Genomic DNA, 22,681 nt, shown 5'->3' with positions numbered 1-22,681 from the left:
TGTGGAAATACTTTTATCAAAGGGAAATAAAGATCAGCAAACTTGCACTGAATAAATTATCTATCCAGTAAATCCCAGCTCAGTCTCTCCTGCCCCAGGGCCAGCCAAAAGCCAAAAGCCAAAATCCATCTTCCCTTGTACTCAGCTGGCCTCTATTCCCCAAAGTCAGAGGCACGTGTGGGCAGGGAGCTGAGGGAATTGGGAATCCAGAGAGCTGAGGGAATCAGGTTTACATGGAGCTGAGGGAATTGGGCATCCCAGGAACTGAGGGAATCAGGTAGCCCAGAACTGAGGGAATCAGGTTTACATGGAGCTGAGGAAATTGGGTGTTCCAGAACTGAGGGAATCAGGTTAACATGGAACTGAGAGAATCAGGTTTACAGGGAACTGAGAGAATTTGGTATCCCAAGAACTGAGGGAATCAGGTTTATGTGGAACTGAGGGAATTGGGTATCCAGGGAACTGAGGGAATCAGGTTTACATGGAGCTGAGGGAATCAGGTTTACAGGGAACTGAGAGAACTTGGTATCACAAAAACTGAGGGAATCAGGTTTACATGGAACTGAGAGAATTTGGTATCCCAAGAACTGAGGGAATCAGGTTTACGTGGAACTGAGGGAATTGGGTATCCAGGGAACTGAGGGAATCAGGTTTACATGGAGCTGAAGGAATTTGGTATCCCAGAACTGAGGGAATCAGGTTTACATGGAGCTGAAGGAATTTGGTATCCCAGAATTGAGGGAATCAGTTTACAAGGAGCTGAGGGAATCAGGTTTACAGGGAACTGAGAGAATTTGGTATCACAAGAACTGAGGGAATCAGGTTTACAGGGAACTGAGAGAATTGAGTATCCAGGGAGCTGAGGGAATCAGGTTTACATGGAACTGAGAGAATTTGGTAGCCCAGGAATTGAGAGAATCGGGTACCCCAGAATTGAGGGAATCAGTTTACAAGGAGCTGAGGGAATCAGGTTTACAGGGAACTGAGAGAATTTGGTATCCCAGGAACTGAGGGAATCAGGCTTACATGGAACTGAGGGAATTGGGTATCCAGGGAACTGAGGGAATCAGGTTTACATGGAACTGAGGGAATCATGTTTACACGAAGCTGAGGGATTGGGTATCCCAGAACTGAGGGAATCAGGTTTACTCAAAGCTGAGGGATTGGGTATCCCAGGAACTGAGGGAATCAGGTTTACACAGAGCTGAGGGAATCAGGTATCCCAGAACTGAGGAAATCAGGTTTACATGGAGCAGAGGGAATCACACAGACTCTCATTAGTGCAGTGCCAACATCACACTCAGGTGCAATATTTGCACCACTGGCAGGCACCAAGCTGCATGCAAATTGGGAAGCAAGCAAGTCCCCAGCTGAACAAGCAGACAGAGAGAAACATGGAAAACAAGGCACGTGCAGGAGGAGATAGAACTGGATTTATTTAGTCCTGACAGTGTTTGAGGGGAACTTGATCATAGTCCTGCAAGTCTTGCATCAGGAAAAAGGTGAATGGATTTAGACTGGACCAAAAGAGATTCACAACAGAAAATCCACAACATTTTTAAAACTTAAGGATACTCCACACTACCCAGGGATTTTAGAACATTCAAAGAACATCCTGAGTTGGAAGAGACCCTCAGGGATCATCCAGTCCAACCCCTGGCCCTGCACAACCACCACAACAATCCCACCCAGTGCCTGAGACTGTTGTCCAAATGCTCCTTGAGCCCTGGCAGCCTTGGGGCCATGCCCATTGCTCTGGGAGACATTCTACCAACACATCCACGAGGTTTGAGAAAGTTTCTAGAAATAGCACTGGTTCAGCTGCCTTGAAGCTGGAAGATAAAGGAGATCTGTTAAAGCTCTATTTTTCAAGGTTGAGTACATGGACAACATCTGACACATGGATCTGCAGATCCCCATGGACCCATGTGGCTCCTAAAGAGAGGCAGATCAGGGCAATGCTTTGTCCTTCATGGAAGGAAGTGACAGAGGACAGTCTGTACATGGAATTGTTCTCCTCACAAGCACAGACCCTCCCTCACCCCACCTGCCCTTCCACAGGGCACCTTTTGCTCTCTGTGTTGCACTTCCATCCTGCCCATCCTGGTGGCCTCCAGATCTCACCACCGCCACTGCCATCCCATGCCAGGGGACGTGCAAGCCTGGCAAGGGATGAGCAGCTCAGCATTTTGTATGTAATGCTCCACAGAAAAGAGCAACTTATTTTAACTTGTTTTAAATTTGAGTCATAGAATTCCAGAATGGTTAGGGTTGGAAGGTACCTTAAAGTTAATCCAGTTTTAACCCCCTGCCATGGGCAGGGACATCTACTAGATTGGGTTGCTCCAAGCTCCATCCAAACTGGCCTTGGAGAACTACAAAGAGAATTAAAGTATCTGCATTTCCAACTTTTGGTCATGGCAAAACAAGAGCCTTATAGGTTATTTCCCCATCCTCTATTGCCATTTACCAGCAAGGAAATTCCCCCTCATACCTCACCCTGTATTGCCCAAAACCAATTTGGAATGATGGAGGTAAAACTGACCCATTTTAAGCTGCTTTTTGTCTTAGGTTAAATCTTCTGCTAGCGAAACCACTTTGTGGAATTGGTGACTGTTAACACAAATGCTGGGTTTGCAACGTATTTGTTCAGCAAGACTGGTTTTTCTGGGTGGCCTGTTTAAGGCTTTTGCACAAAGCCCTGGGTGGTTTTGAACCTGCACAGAGCATCAGGGTTTCTTGTGCTTCATCTTCACAAAAGATCACAAAGAATCACTTTGTTGTAGAGGAAATGTCACCATATAATGAGAGTTACTGGTAATGATATTGAAAGCTTTCATTTTACACACTGAGTGCCATTTTCTTCAGATTTTTAGATGTTAAAGAATAGAATGGGGTGGTAATTTTTCTATTTAAAAAAAAAGTGAGAGGGAAACCCTTATGCAATCAGGCTTATTTTTGCAGAGCAATTTTAAGGGCAGCACCTACTCTGAATACATCAACCACAAGGCTGATGATCATGAGGACCATCAAGTCCAACTCCAAGTCCAAATCTCTCTTTTAGTGCCCTTTCTATGTTGTTCACAGCTCACATTATCCTGCCACACTCTGCAAACGTGGTTTTGAGGCCTGGCAGAACTTTGTTTGGTCCAGTTAGATGTTCAAATTTACTCATTTATTAGCCACAAATTAGTAAGAACAACACCAGCATTATCGTTCCGATGTCTTTGCTGACTTACAAATATAAGTGTCCCATCTTAACTACACAAAGATTTTTGCAGTCCCATGTTTAGTGTGTCAAGAATGTGGGTATGGGCTTTCCACAACATTAAGCAAAAGTACCCAAACCACAGTTTGAGTTACCACCTCTACTGATGGACATTGGTAAAATTGCAATACTGCAAAATATAGTCATAACCTAGATTGCATTAATCTTCCATTCGCTGGAAAATGTTGCATTTGTACAGGACTCTGCTCATCGTTCTGAGGTACGGCAGGCAAACAGTTGTAACCCTTATTTGATTTTTTTGCTAATAGTTTCAGGGGAAAAGAAGTTCAGAAAAAAGCAAAACAGGTCCTATTCTGAAACCACAGCAGTTTCAGCAGTTACCCAAGTGGTGCACCCAAACCACACCGAGGACTCACTTCAGCAAAAAGAGATGATGAACAAAATGGTTTACCACAGCAAGTGCTGTTACTTAGAGTGAACTCCACCCATACAAAGGGCTTATCTAATTTCATACCCCACAGCAAACTTGAGTTTGGAGGGCTGAGATCTATATTTCAAAGCAAATATAACCTCACTGGTAGGATGAAAACACAAAATTCGTCTTGTTGAATTACAAGGTATTGACAACGAAGTGAAATATTTAGAACTGTCTCAATATTTTATGTTTCAATGCTGGGCCTGACTTTCTGCTTAGAAGAGGATCTTGCTAAATGGTGAGAAGCAGCATTTTTCCTGGCTTTGAAGCCTAGATGGATCAAGCTCATGGGCAAACAGGAGAGAGTGGAAATGACACAACTTTAAACTTTCATAAACAAGGGCTCATTTCCAGGATACTTTCTAAACTGAAAAATGGCCTTTAAGGAGTCAGAGTTGTGTTGTAGAGGATAAGGAGTGATAAGGTAAGTCCATACCTGTGATTATACCTGAGCATACAATCCCAGGACTTCCACCTCTCCTGTTTTTTCACATGGCAGAAGAAGCCTCAGGCGCCTCCTAGCACATTTTTCTCTTGGCATGGCAGTTTACCAAATTTACATCTCATTCCCAACTTACTCAGCATGATTTCCACCATCCTGTTAAGATTATCCAGCTCCTCCAGTGATGCAGAGTAAAATCTTCAGAAACTGAACTCACAGAAAAAATTATTGCTAGTTTCAAACTTTGCCTGAAGGTTAGTTACATTAAACTAAATTTTCTACAGAATATTTGGAGGTCTTTGTCTTCAACAGGGGCTACTGCAAACTCAACTATTTGATGATGTTCTTTGCAAAAAATCACAACATGTTTTTTGTAACAGAAGGGAGAGGGTTTCCCTTGCAAAACCCCCTCAGAACTGTTTTTGCTTAATATTTGCAAAGTCTGCACCTTGAGTTCACCGAAAACTTCTGTTTAAGAGAAACATTCTGGCAATCTACAAACTTCTTGAAAGGTGAGAAATCGTTACAATGCTCAGCCCAACAATCTGCTCTGAAACAGCTTCTGGACAACCTCTTTCAACCATCAGTACTGAAATATCTTTACTCTGAGAGGCCAGCATAAACAAGAGAATCAAAGCGTGAATGGAATTTTTAGCTTGTGGCCAGGCAGGTGCTCCACCCATGAGTCATTTATCCTACACAACAAGGGATGCCTGTGCTCTCTAATGTAACTGTCAGGTCTTCTAGAAGTCATGAAAAACAAAAAAACTTTTCCTGTCAGTCACAACTTCGAGGCTGATTTTCTCACTCTTGGCTACAGGTGAGGGGAAAAAAATAAAGGTAAACAGGCACCAGGGTACTTGTGAATAACTCACAGGTGTGTGGCATCATGCACAAATAAACAGCCCAGCACTCCTGTCATCTCACAATGAGTGAAGAACAGAACTCTATAGACTGCTCTAGATCAAATGACTGATATCCACAACTTCAATAAATCCACATAATTTAAATCTAAATTAAATCATGGGAATTATTTTTTTTTTCTGATTAACACAATCCTTTCTCTTGTTCCTAACTCCTAATTACATCCATTATACCTAACATGGCTTCTTTCTTTAAAAATTTATCTGAGTACATAGAGCAAATATCTACATGGGAACATTCAGACTTTGGCCTGCATTTACAAGGAAGACACTGAACCAATTGTAAAGTCTGAATTTTTATCTAGTTGAGACACTCAAGACACATCTTAGGCAAACAAACTACTAAAACCCATTTATATGTCCAACTCAAAAAGTAGCAAAGATCTAAGCCTTCTTTACCTCACTGAAAGTGTCAACACAAGGTCAATGTGCACTGCCAGTGCTCTTGGGCTGCCTTAAAGATGAGAAATAAGTCTAAAACTGCAAAAACAGCCAAACCATAAAATGCCTTTAATTTAGAGAAGTGACACATACAAAAAAGAGCTATATTTATCGTTGGCATGAAGGAGGAGGAAGCATCAAACACAAAGGAAGGGAGCAGCAGAAGCTGCACAAACACTGAGCTAGGTCAGCAGCTGGTTACACACAGAAGGAACAAGAGGCCTCTGAAATGGTCCCAGGGGTACAAAAGACACCCCCAAAAAATCTAAAACTTTCATCTGGACAATCCTGGTCCAGGGAAACCTGGAACATGTCTGTATATGTGTGATTATCTGGGTATCTAATCACTGAAGCTTTGAGGTCAAAGTGCCATCAGAACAGCTCTTTCAGATCCCTCCACAACTGTGTGCACCTGAGTGGGCAAATCCATCTGCAATTTCCCTTGCAAGATGCCTGCACCACAGGAACAGAATAAAAGATGTTCTGCTGGTAATTTTCCTTGCACTTCTAGCTTCTCTGGGGCTCACAACAACCTTCTGCACCCACACTTCAAAGGACAGGCAAAGGATGGCCGCCCCAAATTAGGGAATTAGTGTTTCTGGAGGTGATGGATTACAACATTCAGCACTGCTGTAAGTCTGCAGACTGGTTCAATAAACACAATATTAACATCCTGAAGACCTGTTAAGATCTTAAACCCTTGACCCCTTTTCATTTTTTTAAGCTACCTACATGTTCAGATATCATTCATCAGCCAACTGGCAAGATGAAGAGCCAGGAGTTTATCAGCCAGATTTTGCTTGAATCAGCCTTTTCTGTCTTTTTTGGTAGGACAGCAAAATGCATCTAGCAGTCTTGTAATCAGTGATTTAGTGGAATACTGAACCCTAACACCTTGATTGATTAAATTTATGATCAGCAACATCATTACTATTATTTTGTAATAATTTCTAGTCACTCAAACACTCTGCAAACCTTTGTGTTTGCACCAAGGTTTGGAACTCCACAGAACCAGGTCTCTCAGAGGGATGTGTCATGTTTCCTAACCCAAGGTAAACTACTGTCCCCTATATTTTTTCAGTATTTTAACATTTCAAAACCATAGGAAGGAATAAAAACACTGTGAGAACAAAACTGAAGCCCTTAACTCAAAAAGGTTAATACAGAGGTGTTAACCACTAACCTCTGAAAAGCCAATATTCAGTTACCATCATAGACCAGAGCTACAAAAAATAAATGGATCACTAAACAAAGCTGAAGCTTTTTGACAAACTCCCCATGTGCAGTGTGGAATAGTAATTTACCAATGGAATTCATTTTAACACCTGTATTTCAAACAGCAGCTAAGGAACTCCACTAATTTATTTCTTATATAGGATGAATTCAATATGTTATTCCTTTAAATTTACTCAGAGTGGCTGTGGACTCCTCATCCCTGGAAATGGAACAACCTGGTCTAGTGGAAGGTGTTCCTGCCCAAGGCAGGGGGGGTTAGAGCTGGATGATCTTTAATGTCCCTTTAATGATCTGAGATTCTATACATTCCAAGTTACATTGTATTTTTCTGCTATTTACATATTGATGCCCCAAAGAAAAACTCAATTTTTAAAGTTCATTAGCATTTTAAAAGTTCACTATTAATATAATATTCACTACCTGTATTACTCACTAATATACGATAACAATATAAATGATAACATTTACACAAGCTAAAATTTATTTTAATAATAAAAATTCTTAAAATAATTGTGTTTATTAAATAATCATTGTAAGAAAGCAGCACGCTGAAATTGAAAAGTGTATTTTCTTCCTGTGTTTTTAGGACTTTTATTCTTTCATAGCTAAAAAGGTGAAAACCACTATAAGCAAGCAATAAAAATTTAAGAAAGGTTGAAGGTTTGCTCTGTGGTGAAGGTTCTTCCACTAATATCACAGGACCCCAGAACGGTTTGAATGGGAAGGATCTTAAAGGTAAGCATGGTGCAAGTGATGGAAACATTGAGGGTGCCACTTTGGAGGCTTCAGGGTGACTTTTGCATCAGAAGCCATTCTGAACCTACTCTAGGGTTCTCCATGCATCCTGAAATTTGGGTACCTCATCCATCACTCCTGGAATCAGGATGAAGGCAGAATCCCATTCATCCAAACTTCTTGATGGCAAAAAATGTTATCTGTGAGTTTCTCCAGCAACCATGTGCACCCGGACCATCATTAGTTGAGCAGGGCCAGTGACACTTGTTTGGAGGATGGCAACCAGCATGTGTGACATCAGCTATATTCCTGCATGGTACTAAAATGACAGGATATACAGAGTGGTGGGTATGGAGCATGGGTCACTGAATGCACCAGCAGCCTTAAAGGCACTAAATTATCTCTCTGGCACTTGGGTGCGTGTTACCTCTCCCTACATGGATACTCAGTGCTAAAACCCAAGACGATAAATGCAAGGTATCATTGGGATCTGATCGTATCCTACAACTTGGTGTGCCTTGTCCCCAGGTCACACACACTCCTGTTGTGGTGCTAACCTGATGGGGAAGGAACTCTCATGTCCGAAAGGGCACACAGAAGGCAGATTCAGCACCACACAGCTCAATGCCCGTGTCCTCTCCTCACACCCTTAACGTACAGCATCACTAAGGCAAGGCACAACCTGCTGCTGTAACAGGAGGGGTCAAGCATTGCTCATCCTCCCTGGATAGAGCAGCTTCCTTCAGGAACTCCAGGGCCTGACAAGGAGTCCAGAGCATAGAGAGTAATGTGTCAGATGCTTGTCAGTAGTGGTTAATCTCACTGGTTAACAGCGCGTCTATAACCGCAAATGTGGAATGCATGGGGCTGCGCTGAAAGGAAGTGGTAAGGGTGGGGCATAAGCACTAGGTCCCACGATCAAAGCATTTACTTATAACCCAATCACTGACACCCACACAGCAACTTCCTGTACTTTAAAAAAAAAAAAAAAAAAAAAAAAGAAAAAGAAAAAAAAAATCTGTTTCTCTCTTTCTGTAATCAACAACTTTTACCTAGAAACTAGTTAGCGGCGAACTCTTGACTGATTTCAATCTGCAGCTCACAGCAGAAAACATAATTTTTAATCTGTGAGAACCTACCAGAGCCATTTTAACTGACAGGTTTCAGTCTACCAGTTCTTTCATATTTTTTTATCCTTAATTACACCTAAGTCCCATAAAGCTTGAGAAGCTGCATAAGAAATATAAAGCAACCAGAAGTTCGGTAGTGCTGAACACCACAGGCAGTGCTCTGCCAGCAAGTAAAATGTCCTTATAAATCTATAAAATTCAGCAATGTTTTAAGGGAGCTTGAGAAAATAATGTGCAGTGGGAATGTAGATCCTTGTCACAGGGCACCTTTATTTAAGAATGCTGAGATACTTTACTATTATTTGCTTTCTGTTTATCACAGCTCATTACACAAAGCACTGGCATTTCTTCGGTGCTTTTTCAGCATTACTCAAGGTATAACATCAATAAATTTCCAAAATGTTCCACTCTTCTCCAAAGAAACCTGCAAATTCTCCAGTAGCACCTGGGGAACATCAAATCTCTTCATGGAGATTAATACCTTACTGAAGAACATGCACACATTCTCTTGGGGATTTTCATTTGAAGAGTCTTGTCAGAAGAGCTAAAGAACTTTTTCTTGGCTGATCTTCCTCAACCTAAAGAGAATCTTAAACCATGTATGGGACAGATAGTGATGTTCCAAATCTTTTCATGAAACAGTAAGTTGGAGCTTTGAGGCACATGAGTATCTAGGTTTGCTCCTTCTGGAACACCCTCCCCTTGCTAGTCTCAGCTGGGATTCACTGAATTATTAACCTTCCTCCAATTCTCTTTAAAGATTCTCCAAACAGTTATACTGAATAAATACACAATAAGAGTATTTTACCATAAAAACAAACATGAGATTTCTCTTGGACCAAGCAAGGATCAGATTAGGACTCTGAAACATCTCAAAGATCTTGACAGACTGGTCAACAATAGAGTAAGAAAAAAAGAAAATTATTTATGATGAACAAAGCTAGCATAAAGCTGAGATTCTACCCAAGATACAAATCTAATTAAATAATCTTGTGATTGTCATCTCCTCTCTTAATCTCATTATTCAAGAAAGGAAAGATACGGATCTCAGGGTGCCTAATCCATGCCACACAATAAGGGTTTTCCCTCTCACAGAGAGCTGTGAACTGAACTACCTGCTAATACACTCAGATCACAGCTGCTCCTCAATGTTCCAGCTGTGGAAAAAACCAAAATATCAACTAAAACCAAAGAAACCAACCCATTTTCACTTGACAAGCAGAACAGGTCAGGACGTGTAGGACCAGACCTGATGACCCACTGCAATCCTGTTACTGACACCCCCTGCAGCAGCAGAGAAGTTTCTCTACACTCTGTGTGAGGACTGTGTCCAGAACCTGGATATGAGAGCAGCTCCCCTGAACCACAAACTCCTTTTAGAGGTCGTTCCAGGTACATCTGAAGGCCTCTTGCTCTGACTATCACTAATGGTAGACACAGGTTGTGTCCAAAAGGCTCCGTTTCAGGACCTGTGCTCGACAACTTCCTCATGAAGGACCTGGATGTGGGACTGGAAGGCAGACTTAAGTAAGTTTGGTGATGACACGTAGTTGGGAGGAGCTGTTGACTCCCTTAAAGGCAGAGATATGCTGCACAGAGATCTTGACAAAGGAAAGGGCTGGGCAATCCTCAATGTAACATGTCAAGTGCCAGATCCTGCCCCTGTGCCAGGGCAGCCCTGGATGCAGGACAGACTGGGAATGAGAGGCTGTGGACCAGCCATGTGCAACGGGACCAGCGAGTCCTTGGTTGGTGGCAAGTTGGATCTGAGTCACCAGTGTGCCCCAGCAGCCCAAAGTGTCACCATGGAGGGCACCAGGCCTGGCATCACCAGCCTGACAAGGGATGGGATTCTCCTGCTCTTCTCTGTGGTGGCCACACCTCCAGTGCTGGGGGCACTTTGGACACCACGAGAAGGACCCAAAGCTGATGGAGAGTGCCCAGAGGAGGGACACGGAGCTGGGGAAGGGCTGAGGAGCAGCTGAGGGCACTTGGCTCATTCAGCTGCAGCCCAGGAGACTGAGGGGAGGCTCCTCGGGGGCTGCAGCTCCTCCCCAGGGCAGGCACAGGGGCAGGGGCTGAGCTCTGCTCTGGCACAGGGACAGGAGCCCAGCAAGGGCTGCAGCTGTGCCAGGCCTTGGCATGGAGCTCAGGGCAAGGTTCTGCCCCCCGAGGCTGCTGGGCACTGCCTAAAGGCTGGCAGAGCTCAAGAAGTGCTTGGACAATGCTTGCAGCCTTTCAGAGGGTGAGATTGTTGGGGTATCCTGTGCAGGGCCAGCACTTTGGCTCCATGATCCTTATGGGTCCCTTCCAACTCAGGACATGACATTTTAAGTGTTTTCCTGATCCTGTGCTCAGCTGCAAGGGTTTGCTCTTTGTTTTCATGAAGGAATGAGACCTGATGTCAAACTCCTCATTCATCTGGACAAAAAAAGAGACCCATGGGCAAAGTGAGAACTGTGGCACACTTTAGGCCAGGACATAGTGCAATCCCTCAATGGGACATCACACAATGTTTGCATGTCACATGCAAAAGCTTCACATAAAGAAAAGCACCAAATCAGGCCTAATCAGGAACAATCCTTGGTGGATCCTGTTTAGTTTCCACTATCAAAAGCCTGGGAAATCAGACAGCTTCCAACGCTCTGCAAAAGTATTTATATTTTCTACTTGAGTGCAGAGGTTTGAGGACAAGTAAAGTTTCCTTTCAGAGCTTTTTGCACCTGCCTACCAAAATGCAACCAAACCACAAAAGTGTTTTTCAATATTAACCCCCCCCAATAGAAAGAACAGTTTTACTAAAAAGAGTACAACCATGGAACAGAAAGGCAAATTACAGGTTTGTCTGATAATAATTAGCGTTTATTCGTCCTTCAGCAAGATCTTTATCACTTACTTGTTTTTAATTAAAGAGACCAATAAGAAAGGTAAGAAACAACGGAAGCTTTGTGCCTGTTGTTTGTTTGCTGAGGCACTCTAACACACATTTGATGCCCGTATCTCTTGCTACAATCACACTATATTACCATATAATTTCTCATGCTTTAAGTAACCACTGAAGATTGCCTTAGTTGTGGAAGGAAGGGAGGAGTAGAGCTGCATAAACACACGAGGCTCATTTGCTTTAAAAAAAAAACCTGTTGTTTCCTCCTTAGCCTATTTTATCATAACAACATTTTTGGTAGAGCGTGGAACCTCACAAATACTGTATCTCCCTAGAAAGGGGGAAGAGACACACTTAAACCATTTTTAACCAACTGATTAAAGGCTGAGTGCACATGTCTAAATAAGAAGCATATTAATACAGCTGAATATTCCCCAAATTCCTCAGTATGTACAAAAGAGGGAATGAGGACACAGAAACCCAAAAATCCTCATGTAGGTGAGTCAGTACTCACCTTTCCTGCTACTATTACACTGCATTTGCTAAGAGTAATCATGTTTCTAACAAGAAATAGAAAGAAACTACATATAAGAGATTACATGGGTATATCTAGTATTTATTGGAATCATCCAACTTTATATAGGCCCTGTTAACTCTAAGATATTTTGTGTAGATATTTTTTTGAAAGATGGCCATTTGCATTCTTTCCTTGAAAACATCATTCACAATGTGAAACAAGATTCCCTTCAGCATTTCTATTTCTCCTTTTGTTCGTGTCTGTCCTAGTGATGGATATTTGTCAACATGACACTATGTGGGGTTTTTTTTTAAATTACTGAAAGCTCATTAGTAGAGTAGCAGAAAATAGTAGAAAATACACAAAGCAAGCATAAAACAAACTGCTTCAAAGGCTTTTTCACAATCCTAGAGCATTTCCTGACAACTTTACATGCATACTCACCTATAAAATCCTCTCATTTGTTGTTTTCAGGGTTTTTGGGTGCACCATAATCTCTTAAGCAATAAAATCACAGCAACAGGAACAAACTAATATTGGTGCAATGGTCTGCTTGTATTGTGTGAAATGGTATCTTTCATGTCTTGGATCAATTTATGGGATAGGTAATGACATTAAGGATACCTTGGTGATAAGCAAGCACTTTTCACATTATCCAAGGAGTTTGTTCTAGAATAACTGCTTTGCAAAACCAGCCAGATCAACAATAGCTGTCACAAACAGGCTGCCTGCTCTGCTCCAAAATGCACCAACAGAAAGGCAGAGAACCCACACACTGCAGGAGACATTAAAGATGGATCTGTTCTTTTTGTTCTATGCTTCCTAATACTGTCTGTGGATATATAAATACAAGATGATCAATGTGTTTAGTGAAAAATTCTTTGACTATACATCCATAAGCAGCATCTAGCTTCTGGTTTTTTTTTTTTTTGAGCCAACTGAAAGTTCCCTCTTGATAGCAACTGAACTCAGCCATTGTTGTTAAAAGGAGACTTGAAACTACATGGCTTCAGTTCTTTAAACAGTTTCAGTGGTAGCTGAATATCTTGAAAACAACTGCAGGGAGAACAGAAATTGAAGCTCCACTGAGAGAGATCTTATTTTTAATTAATGAGATTTATATATCCTCCAGATTTCCATAAATAATGGACTTGAAGCAGGAACAAAGCCATATATATTCAGAAAGTGTCTTCTGTTAATTCACACAGTAATGTGCAAATGCAAGAATGATCCTACCTGGACAGACAGATCAGGACAGGTCTGTGCACCCTGATCTTGTGGCAGATGCCTCAGGAAGAACATCAAAACCAGATAAAGATGCAGCCATAGTCATATTGCCTTGCTACTCAGCTGCAAAGGAGCTGGAGCCAGCATTTTGGCTTTTGGGACACCCTGTTGTCTCTGTTTCTTCTGAGAATTATCTAGAGGTTTTTTTAAGACTATTTAAACTTTTTGGCATTCACCATACTCTCTGGCAAACACAGAAATAAATCCTGAATTTATATTACCATATAAAAACAAACCTCTTTATTTTAAAGATGCCATTTCCTAATCTTATATGTTGCCTACTTAGAAAATACATTTTTTCCCCCTGTTTTTTCCTGCACATGTGATTTTATAGATCTGTAATAGCACTCTCATCATCTGTTTTCCACTTTGAAGAGTTTCAGGCTGGTTTACTGATCATTTTGTCAATTTACCAATAACTTCACATCTTCCTCCATGGAAATGTAAGACAGACAGTAGACTGTCAAGTTATTGTATCCAGCAATACACTGCAAATTGAAAGAAGCTTTTAAAAGAAGAAAACCTCCTTACCACTGGGTGGCTTGGGTCGTGGAGGGATATTTTTCTTGGGTGGTAATGCTGGTGTGTCTGATTTGCTTTTGAAAGGGTCATCTGTGAATCCTGCCCCTCCAAAAGAGGAGGCAAAGGGGTCTGAAGGTACTGACTACATGAGAAAAAAAGAAAAGAAAAGGGATGTAAGCACACTGGAGAACACCTGTGGTTTCATGAAGCTACAGGTTAAGTCAAGTAAAAGCATTAACTTCAAAACCTGAGGGCAGATGTACAGAATTTTAAGTGGTGTAGGAGGCTAAGATTCCATAAATATTCAAAGACTTTATGCTTTTAATCATTTAAGTACTTCTAGAACTTCTAGTCCTAGCAAAAAAGCTGATGAGGAAATAAAAGGAAGTAAAACTTTACTTTTTACTATTTGGCAATGAACAGTAATACCACAGCCTGACCTTCACTCTAATAAACAGAACCACGACAGAACCTGGAAAAACAGTGCAGAAGGGATAACTTTATTCCAGACTTTTCTGAAGTTACACATAAGTATTTAACTTTTAATCAAAACCTTAGGGAATATCCAAAAAAGCATGTGTTTAAATCTTCCAGCTTTTCTAAAGGACTCTCCTACTGATTAAGAAGCACAAAAGGATTGTGCCATGCAGGGAAATTTATCGTTGTGAAATGAAGAAAGAGGAGTTTTGTGAAAAAGGTAAAAAATGCAGTCAAACCTTTGCTACAATTTCTACCTCAAGCAGCCATGTCTACTGGTGAAGGCTGCTGCCATCTAGTGGAGAGCTAAAACCCTCACCAAAACAGTAAAAATTAGAAGAGGAAAAACAACCACCAAGAAATGTAATTAGTCAAAGGGAAATGAGAACCTATTTTGTTTTTAACATTTACTCCACAGTGTTCAAGTGTTACTGCAGAACTAATGTAAGGAGTTGGGCACTGAGTTAACTAAATTCCAAACTCCACCTCAGGAAAGCAGACCAAGGCCTTTCCAATTACCCATTTTTTTCATGTGTGTCCTGAAGCTTTTTCTTCATCTGCTATTTAAAGTGAACAGAAATTGCACACTTAAAACATGGGAGAGACTGACTGACTGTTAAGAGTGGAGTAAGGTTAGGTTACATTTATTAAGTTGCATAATATTTTGTTAAAAGTTGGACTCAATCTTAGAGGCTTTTTCCAACCTTAATGATTTTATGGTAAGCTTAGAAACAAGTCAGGATACTTACTATGAAGTAACCAAGAAGCAAATTCCAGGACTTAGATGAAGGCTGGACACTGAAATATATTAATATCTGCAACAACTGCCTCTTCTTACAAGTTAAAACTAGAAGTTAATTAATTTTCCTGATCGGGTAATTGAAAATGTTTGTGAAAAATTTAATTATCCCTACTGAATCTACCAGTCTTAGTAAGACTTTGCCATATCTGACATGGCTGGAAAATTCTTTGCTATATAGCTGGTGAGGGTGACTGAAAGAAAATTAACAAAATCAGACTGTCAGCTAAAAAGTTACAATCACATCACACTCTTTTAGAAAGTGTCTGTACATAGATTTTTAAAAAGACAGTTGCTTTCCTTTTAACCTTTACCTTTGACATCTGACTGAAGTCTGCAAATCCCTCACCACCACTGAAAGCACCACTTCCAAATGGATCCAGTGTTCCAAATGGATCTGGAACAGATGCAGAAAATAAAGTTATTTTGAGTAATACTTAAGAATTACAAGAAATGTTTAGTGGTACCAATGAAGCACAAAACTAGGCAGGTCATGAAAACACACCTGCCATGAGATGTTCAAAGAGAATTCCACAAAACAAAAGGTTTTCTACCAGTTGTTTGGAAAATATGAGAAGAAAACAAGACATAGTGCCACAAAAACACCCTTCATGAACTGTCACAAGATCATGACATTTTTGCCAATGGTTCACAAGACTCTTTATTCTCAACTCTTATATTTGATTCTTCTTTCATAAAAAGATACCTCATTATAAAATGTTTATTTCTTACCTGGACCTTTTGAAGAGATACTGGAAGACGTAAAAGGATCAGTGCTTTCAAAAGGGTCAGGCTAAATAAGAACAGATATACATAATTAATTTTCTGCTGGACTGTGCACTTACCATTTCATGCCTATCAAAATCTCTTGCTTTAAGACAAATAGTTTCCACTTTCAGACCACTCTATTCAGTGGACAGAGCAGGATAAAATCAACTCATTGTATGAAATTTACATTATTCGTGCATTTGGCTAATTGCATTTAGTCTTTAAGTAACAGACAGAATATTCAGGTTATGCATTTATATTATTAATAACTCAAAGTCTGTATACTGCTTCTTTTTAAACAGATGGTGTTTACAGCTGCTCTTCAGTTTCACAAGTCAATTTGCCTTGCAGTATAGGATTGTACTTAAATAAAAGCTGGCTTCCCACAGACTGAAACTGGTCTTAGGTAGCAACACTCCAATTGCATAAGAATGAGGAAAATACTAATAAAAACAAAACCAAAAAAATCATACTCCCCCCCCCCCCAAACAAGCACACACATCAGGACAGGTTAGAACTGCAATTTTGGCTATAACAAGTGTGTTCTGTGCAGTCCCTCCACTGTGCTGAGGGCTCAGGAATCCTTTAGCCAGAGCAGCTCCTCCATCTCATTCACTACATGACTGCAGAAATCTTTGGGATGGAGGGAATGGTGGGAATGAGCGGGTGCTGCTGCTTTGAAATTCCCAACAGAGAGGAAAAATATCCACCTTAAAGTTCCTTCATGGTGAATGTACCTCATTATCATGGAACCAGAGAGAACACTGCTGATTGCCTAAACAATCCATACTTACATTTTAAGAATACAATTAATGATATTTCATCAGTTAGGAAAAAAAGTATTTTGTGTTATTTCACTCCTTTTAGCTTTCAGACAATAAGCCTGTCAATAGTAAAGAAATCTATTAAGTGTAGATTTAAAAATTACTGACCTTTGAGGGTAAAGTGGGGGTTTTTGTGAATGGATCTGAGGTAAATGGGTCACTCTTCACCTGTTTCTTGAAGAAATCCTCAGGGGCAGAACTACGAAATGGGTCACTTTCCTTGAATGGATCTCCTCCAAAGGGATCTAGAATGAAAAGGTAAATACAGTGTAGCACTGGTGTGTCTATAAAGAATATTTTATATTTGACCTCACACTCACTGATACAATTTTTCTTACACAAACACAATGTTTTGATAAATCTGGTAAGATTTCCAGAGACTCCCTACAGAGGGTATTTACTAAGTTTGAACGTGTTATATGAAGCTTTCAGATTTAATAAAGAGTTACACACTTCTCATTAAACATATTGATTCTGAATGCACACCCTGTTGGGTTTCTATGCTCCCACACTTTTAAACCAAAAATCTGAAGCCAGGGAAACCTTTTTGCTTCCTTTGTGTTTGTAAATCTTTGTGTTTTGCTACAAATTGTTTATACCACACCTGTCCTGTCATTAAAAAGGGCTATTACCTGCTGGAGCAGGTGGCTGCTCTGCAAAGGGGTCATGCTGGAATGGGTCACCTATGCAGAAGAGAAAAACAATTTGTTTTATCTACTATTTAGCAAGATAAGTTTGTGAAAATATCATTTACTCAACAATTGACCTTCAAGGTCCTAGATAAGCACTTGTCACTTACTGCCTTTGAAGGGGTCTGCTCCCTTAAATGGATCAGATTTGAAAGGATCTTCTGACTGGAATGGGTCTGTATGCAATTCTTGTGTATTATTGGTAAACATCAAGGCTTTATTCTTAAATGGATCATCCTAAAAATTAAGAGGAGAAACGTCACAACAGCTTGTCATGATAAAAATAAAAATGCCCAGTTAGCCATTAAGCAGAAATTGCATGCTATCTTGGTTCCTGTTGAACAGTCTTTACAATTACTTCCTAAAGAAATTTCTGAATATGTGACTTCTAAGGAGAAGGAAATGTGTACCCCAAGGCTACACAGAACACCAAAAGATAACAGTACAAATAGCAATTAAATGTTAAAGTGTTCCCCATATTAGTAAATTCAACTCTCAAATACTTTAATAACAAAAGCAAACCAGCCCCAAACTATCAAAAAATTCTTGACTGCCATTATAGCTCAGGTAAGACACTTATTTAAAAAGGATACAAAAATAATCTGTGAACTACAAATACAGCAAATTACTATTGAGTAGTCAGATACTAAATTGCTTCTTGTTAACTCATCTTGGAGCTTAAAGCTCCAAATACTGATTTCCCATGACAAAGCACTGCATGCAGGAAGAGTCTCCCCAACATTCTGATGACAAGAGCTTTCTCAGCAGAGGCCAAATCTACATTTGGCAAGTTGTAGAAAATACCCTGCATGAACAAGCAGCAAACTGAAGTTATGAAACCTCTTCATTCATTTGAATGACACCCCTGGCTCGGGTATGGTTGGAGGTCTCTGGTGAAACCCCAAGTGCAGACAGCACCTGCCCAGCAGAATTCCAGGGACACTGGAAGCCATCCCAACATAAGGAATATCCAGAAATAACTACCCACTCACACTGCCCCCAACAGCAGAAAGAGCCAGGATTTCTTTCATCCCTATACAAAATGTAAATTAAAATATTCTAATTGATACTTCTCAGAACAGCGGGAGGGAGGTGGGGAGAGGAGGAAGAGGAAGGAAGAGTTGAGAAACAGGAAAGTGGCACAATGGTTTAAAAAATTGCTATGAACATAGGCTGGTGTTCTCTGCCAGTAAGTGGCTCCTGGGTTTTGCAAGAAAACATCTGGAAGTTTTCACTGGAAATTAAATATATTTATGCAAGCCATGCAAGCCCAGAAACTAAGCACTGAAGTGTTTTAAGACCTTTAGTACATTTCTCAACGTACTGTTTTTATCTACACTGTTCTTCTTTTGAGCAGTTTGCTGCCTTTATGCAGTACTTTACACTTGCTCTGTAAAAACAATGGCTAGTAAATATTTACTAACACATTATATATTCAATTTCATACTAAACCCACAGCAAATTCTGTGCTTACAACAGTAAACATGATTCCATAATGAGGAAGGGCCACATAGATGTATGCAACTTTTATCTTTTCATATTTAAAACAAGGCTTAAAAAACAAAAGAAAATTCTTGTATTTTAGAGGAATATTTAACACCCAAATCAACATTAGATACCCAAAAGAAATTTGCTAGAAAAATGTTTAAGAACTTGAAAGATTTTATTATTTGGGGAAAAAAAATGCTGATTAAATAAAAACATAATAAATGAGAAAGATGATGCTGTAATTATTTAAGCACAAGAGAACCATCCTTTCAGAAAGGGAATATGAGATGTGTAACAAATATAGCTCAATGTAAAGCAGAAATTTGTAAAGTTTCCTTTGGAAATAAGAAGGAAATACATGATAAAGGAAAATTTACAGCAAAAGAAGGTTTCACCTTGATAAACTGGAGAAGAAAAAATGAAACACTAAACTGGAAATAAAGCCCCACCTCTCACCTGGGACTGAGCATGTGACAGGTTACAAATCCACAAGACCATGTGCCAAATACCAGCTAAACAATACTTCAGATAAGGTGCAAGTCAGAAGGTTAATTAGTGTAAAATATATTAAATAACAATGGTTTTTTTTTTACCACAGCTCCATAATTGCTTCTTTCTGTCTGCCCAAGGCCTTCACTCATGTCTGCTAAATTTGTCAGACTCCCACCATGAATCCCATTGAGAGCTTCATTGTATTCTTCAATGCTCTTATTCATCTCCTGATGGCTCTCTTGCAGCTGAGAGAGTTTACTTCTTGCCTGAGAGGGAAAAATGTTTTAGCATGAACACTGTCATTTTTAACTTAAGAACACTGTCATTTTTACAGTCTCCTTAAACATTGGTGCCTGACAGTTGCATTTTACCCCCAACAGAATTGAAAGCTTCCTAACTCAAACCAGGAATTTACCTATTAAACACCAGTCAAAAAGGCTTTTTTCATGAACCAGGACTTTTTCCCCCCTCTGAAAAATAATTTTTCAACTCATTTCAAGAAGCAAAAAATGATATAAAGCACAGTGAATACCTGGTTTATTTCTTCCTGGGTTGATTTTAAAGATTTGATTATTGTTTCAAGCTGCACTTTTCCAGCCTGGATACTCTGCTCTAGCTGAGTCTCTTCTTGCTGGAGGCGATTCAGCTCTGCTTTTGCTCTATTAAGGTCATCCTCCTGTAATTTTAAATCTGATTCCTGAGACTGAATCTGCATTTTTAGTGATGAAATCTGAAACAACACAGTAGAAAAGTCAGAGTGAAATTTGGAATAAATGGGAGTTATTAAATGGTGAATTTACAATAAGTAATAGAAAGTGGTACAGCAACCTATCATTGACTAAGGAAAATATTTTGAACTTAATATGAAGAAATGCATGCTGCTTCTGCTGTTGCACAAAATCCTTGATAAAAGCACATTCAATAAAACCTAGAAATACTATTTTAAATCAGAGAAATACCCCACTACTTATAAAGGTAATCAAAAGCTGTTTCCTAGATGTTCACCTTCAGAACTTGGTCCCATTCAAACATTTATCAAGTAGTTTGATGTTGATTTTAAGAGTTAAAATTACAGAGTTGTTTATAACCCTCCTTATACACTTTCTTCTGTGACTTCCTTACACAGGAAGTTTCTACCTTAAGGTAACATTGGCAATTGCATCCACCTGAAAACTCAATCCTGATAATATTCAGGGTGATCCACACCAGCACCACTGCCATGGATTGTCTCATGGGTTAGGATTACTGATTTTCAACTGCCTTATGAGGCTGAATAAATGTTTAATATATTCTCAGAACAACAATTCCTGTGGAAAGGGACCCCTGGACATCATCAGGTTCAACCTTTCTCCTATGACCTTTAAGGGAGGTATTAAGGATGGCAAAATCCTTTCTTGGACCTCTGTATTTGTGTAAAAATTGCTATTCATGGTTAAAAGGAAGTTTATTCATTAAATAAATAGAATTTCCCTCAACAGAAGACATTTTACTCTTGACCTGGTCGAAAATTAGCATCCACTTACCACCTGTGTTTCTTCCTGGCATTTCTGCCTCACATCATTCAGCATATCTTTCAGTTTGGCTTTCTGCTGGTCCATCTCATCCAGGCGGTCTTGGGCATCTTGTTTTTGAGCCTCCAGCTCTTGCAAGTTACTTGTTTCCCTATCTAAATCATTTTGCAGCTCCTGAAGAAAATTCCACAACTTGTAACTCATATTTAGCTGTTGGCTTAAGGAAGCATCAGCCACAGACAAAGAACTTAATAAAATTCAGAATATTTTCTATCTCATATAGGCTACACCCTGCATTGGTCTGTTTGTTTCTGCAGGAACTTGTGTAAAACACCAGGAAATAAATCACTGCTCACAAGAAGGAAAAGGGACTGTGACACAGAGCACAGTGCATTGAGTTATCCTAATTATCAAAACCAAACTCTCCAAACATTGATTTCCTAAATTACATGTTAGTTAAACACTAAAAAAAAGCCATTAAACTGTTCACATATGCTATGCTTATATTAGCCAGCATCAGATGAAAACATTTCTGATGGAGAACAGTAAAATAAATATTTTCCTGCTAGTTAGAGGAAAATCCCAAGAAAGAAAGAATGACAGAAAAAATGCTAAATTGCTGCATATTGCTTAGATTAACATGAAAACTACTGATGATAAAGAGTTTTTACCTGAACTTCATTGGTTTTCTGTCTGATTGATTCTTCCTTTTCCCTAATGTCCTGCTCCAGAGAATATTTTTCTCTGTCAGATAAACAAGAACATGTATTTGTGATTAGTTAAATAACACAACACACATGCAAAAATCAATTAAATATTATTCTGGAAACACCATGCAGACAAAAATGCCAGCCTGTATTCTCATGTATTCTTGAAAGGAGAAAAGGTGCATAGGTATCAATTATTCTTTGAAAAATGCCATTTGTGCCCATCATGAATCTTCTGAAGTCACCTGACAGACCTGTAGGGTACCACTAGGAAATTCATCACTAATTAAAGCAACAATTAATGACAAAATGACTAAGAGAAAATAAACTGACACACCAGTACTACAGACTTACTTAGATGTTCTACACCAAGAAGTTGTTAACTGTTCCCAACTATTACCTCTGCAGCTGTGCAATTTCTTGACTAATATCATCCAGCTCCTTCACCCCTGTAAATTCTCCTGATCCAACAGAACTTGCACTATCCTGTTAAGAATGAAACAATCTATTAAAATGTGAAGTAGGAACAGAAGCTCTTCCTTTAACAAAGGCGGGAAACAAAATCCTCATGATTTGCATTTGCAGAATTCCATAAGAGACATCAAATTATTCTGTAACAAGCAAGGAACATGCCCCACAGTTCTACTCATGAGACAGGAGAATTTTTGATATGCCTGTTTAACAGACAGGACAGTTGAGCACACAGCAATGAAAGGACAGGCACAATGCCAACGAGGAAATTGCAGAATTGGTAGAATTAAAATTCAAAACCTAAAATTAGTTCTGCTATAGTCAATAGTAAGGTTTACAGTGGACTTAATGAAATCAGATTGTAAGTCCAGTCTTCTAGATGGCAATTTCTGCAATTATACCCCATTTCCTGTAGGTTGCTTCTACATTCATGCAAGCAGAGATCAGGGAAGACACAGAGGGCATTCCCTGTCTTCTAGGTAAGTTAACAAAGGATGTCAGCATTAGGCACAAAACTGGTTGTTATTGTTATTATAAAAAGGATTAAAAGCTCACCACAACTGAGCAAAAACTGCAGCACTGAACTCACTGCTAGTCTGACAAACCAAGAGACCTACAATTTTTATACAGCATT

The 22,681-nt window shown here is 39.7% G+C and overlaps 1 protein-coding gene across 4 annotated transcripts in view; it reads right to left on the bottom strand.

Annotated features, from left to right (window-relative positions):
- Positions 1–22,681, bottom strand: part of EPS15L1 (epidermal growth factor receptor pathway substrate 15 like 1) — a 46,031-nt gene that overhangs the window by 10,893 nt on the left and 12,457 nt on the right. For 3 of the 4 annotated variants that reach the window (XM_054290992.1, XM_054290994.1, XM_054290995.1), the window contains 11 exons: positions 21,977–22,062; positions 21,541–21,613; positions 20,882–21,043; positions 19,891–20,088; positions 19,460–19,624; positions 17,489–17,615; positions 17,322–17,372; positions 16,798–16,934; positions 15,830–15,890; positions 15,412–15,494; positions 13,831–13,963 (listed from right to left, as the gene is read on the bottom strand). In XM_054290992.1, the coding sequence (XP_054146967.1) occupies positions 13,831–13,963; positions 15,412–15,494; positions 15,830–15,890; positions 16,798–16,934; positions 17,322–17,372; positions 17,489–17,615; positions 19,460–19,624; positions 19,891–20,088; positions 20,882–21,043; positions 21,541–21,613; positions 21,977–22,062 (1,276 nt within the window). The remainder of the gene's footprint in view (positions 1–13,830; positions 13,964–15,411; positions 15,495–15,829; positions 15,891–16,797; positions 16,935–17,321; positions 17,373–17,488; positions 17,616–19,459; positions 19,625–19,890; positions 20,089–20,881; positions 21,044–21,540; positions 21,614–21,976; positions 22,063–22,681) is intronic. The other variant, XM_054290993.1, reaches the window with a different exon arrangement.

This window comes from Melozone crissalis, unplaced genomic scaffold (assembly GCF_028551555.1).
Source record: "Melozone crissalis strain CALT ecotype California unplaced genomic scaffold, PUWL_Pcris_2 ptg000088l_1, whole genome shotgun sequence".
Classification (NCBI taxonomy): Eukaryota; Metazoa; Chordata; class Aves; order Passeriformes; family Passerellidae; genus Melozone; species Melozone crissalis.
The sequence above is the reverse complement of the archived record's forward strand: the minus strand, read 5'-3'. Positions and strand labels throughout refer to the sequence as shown.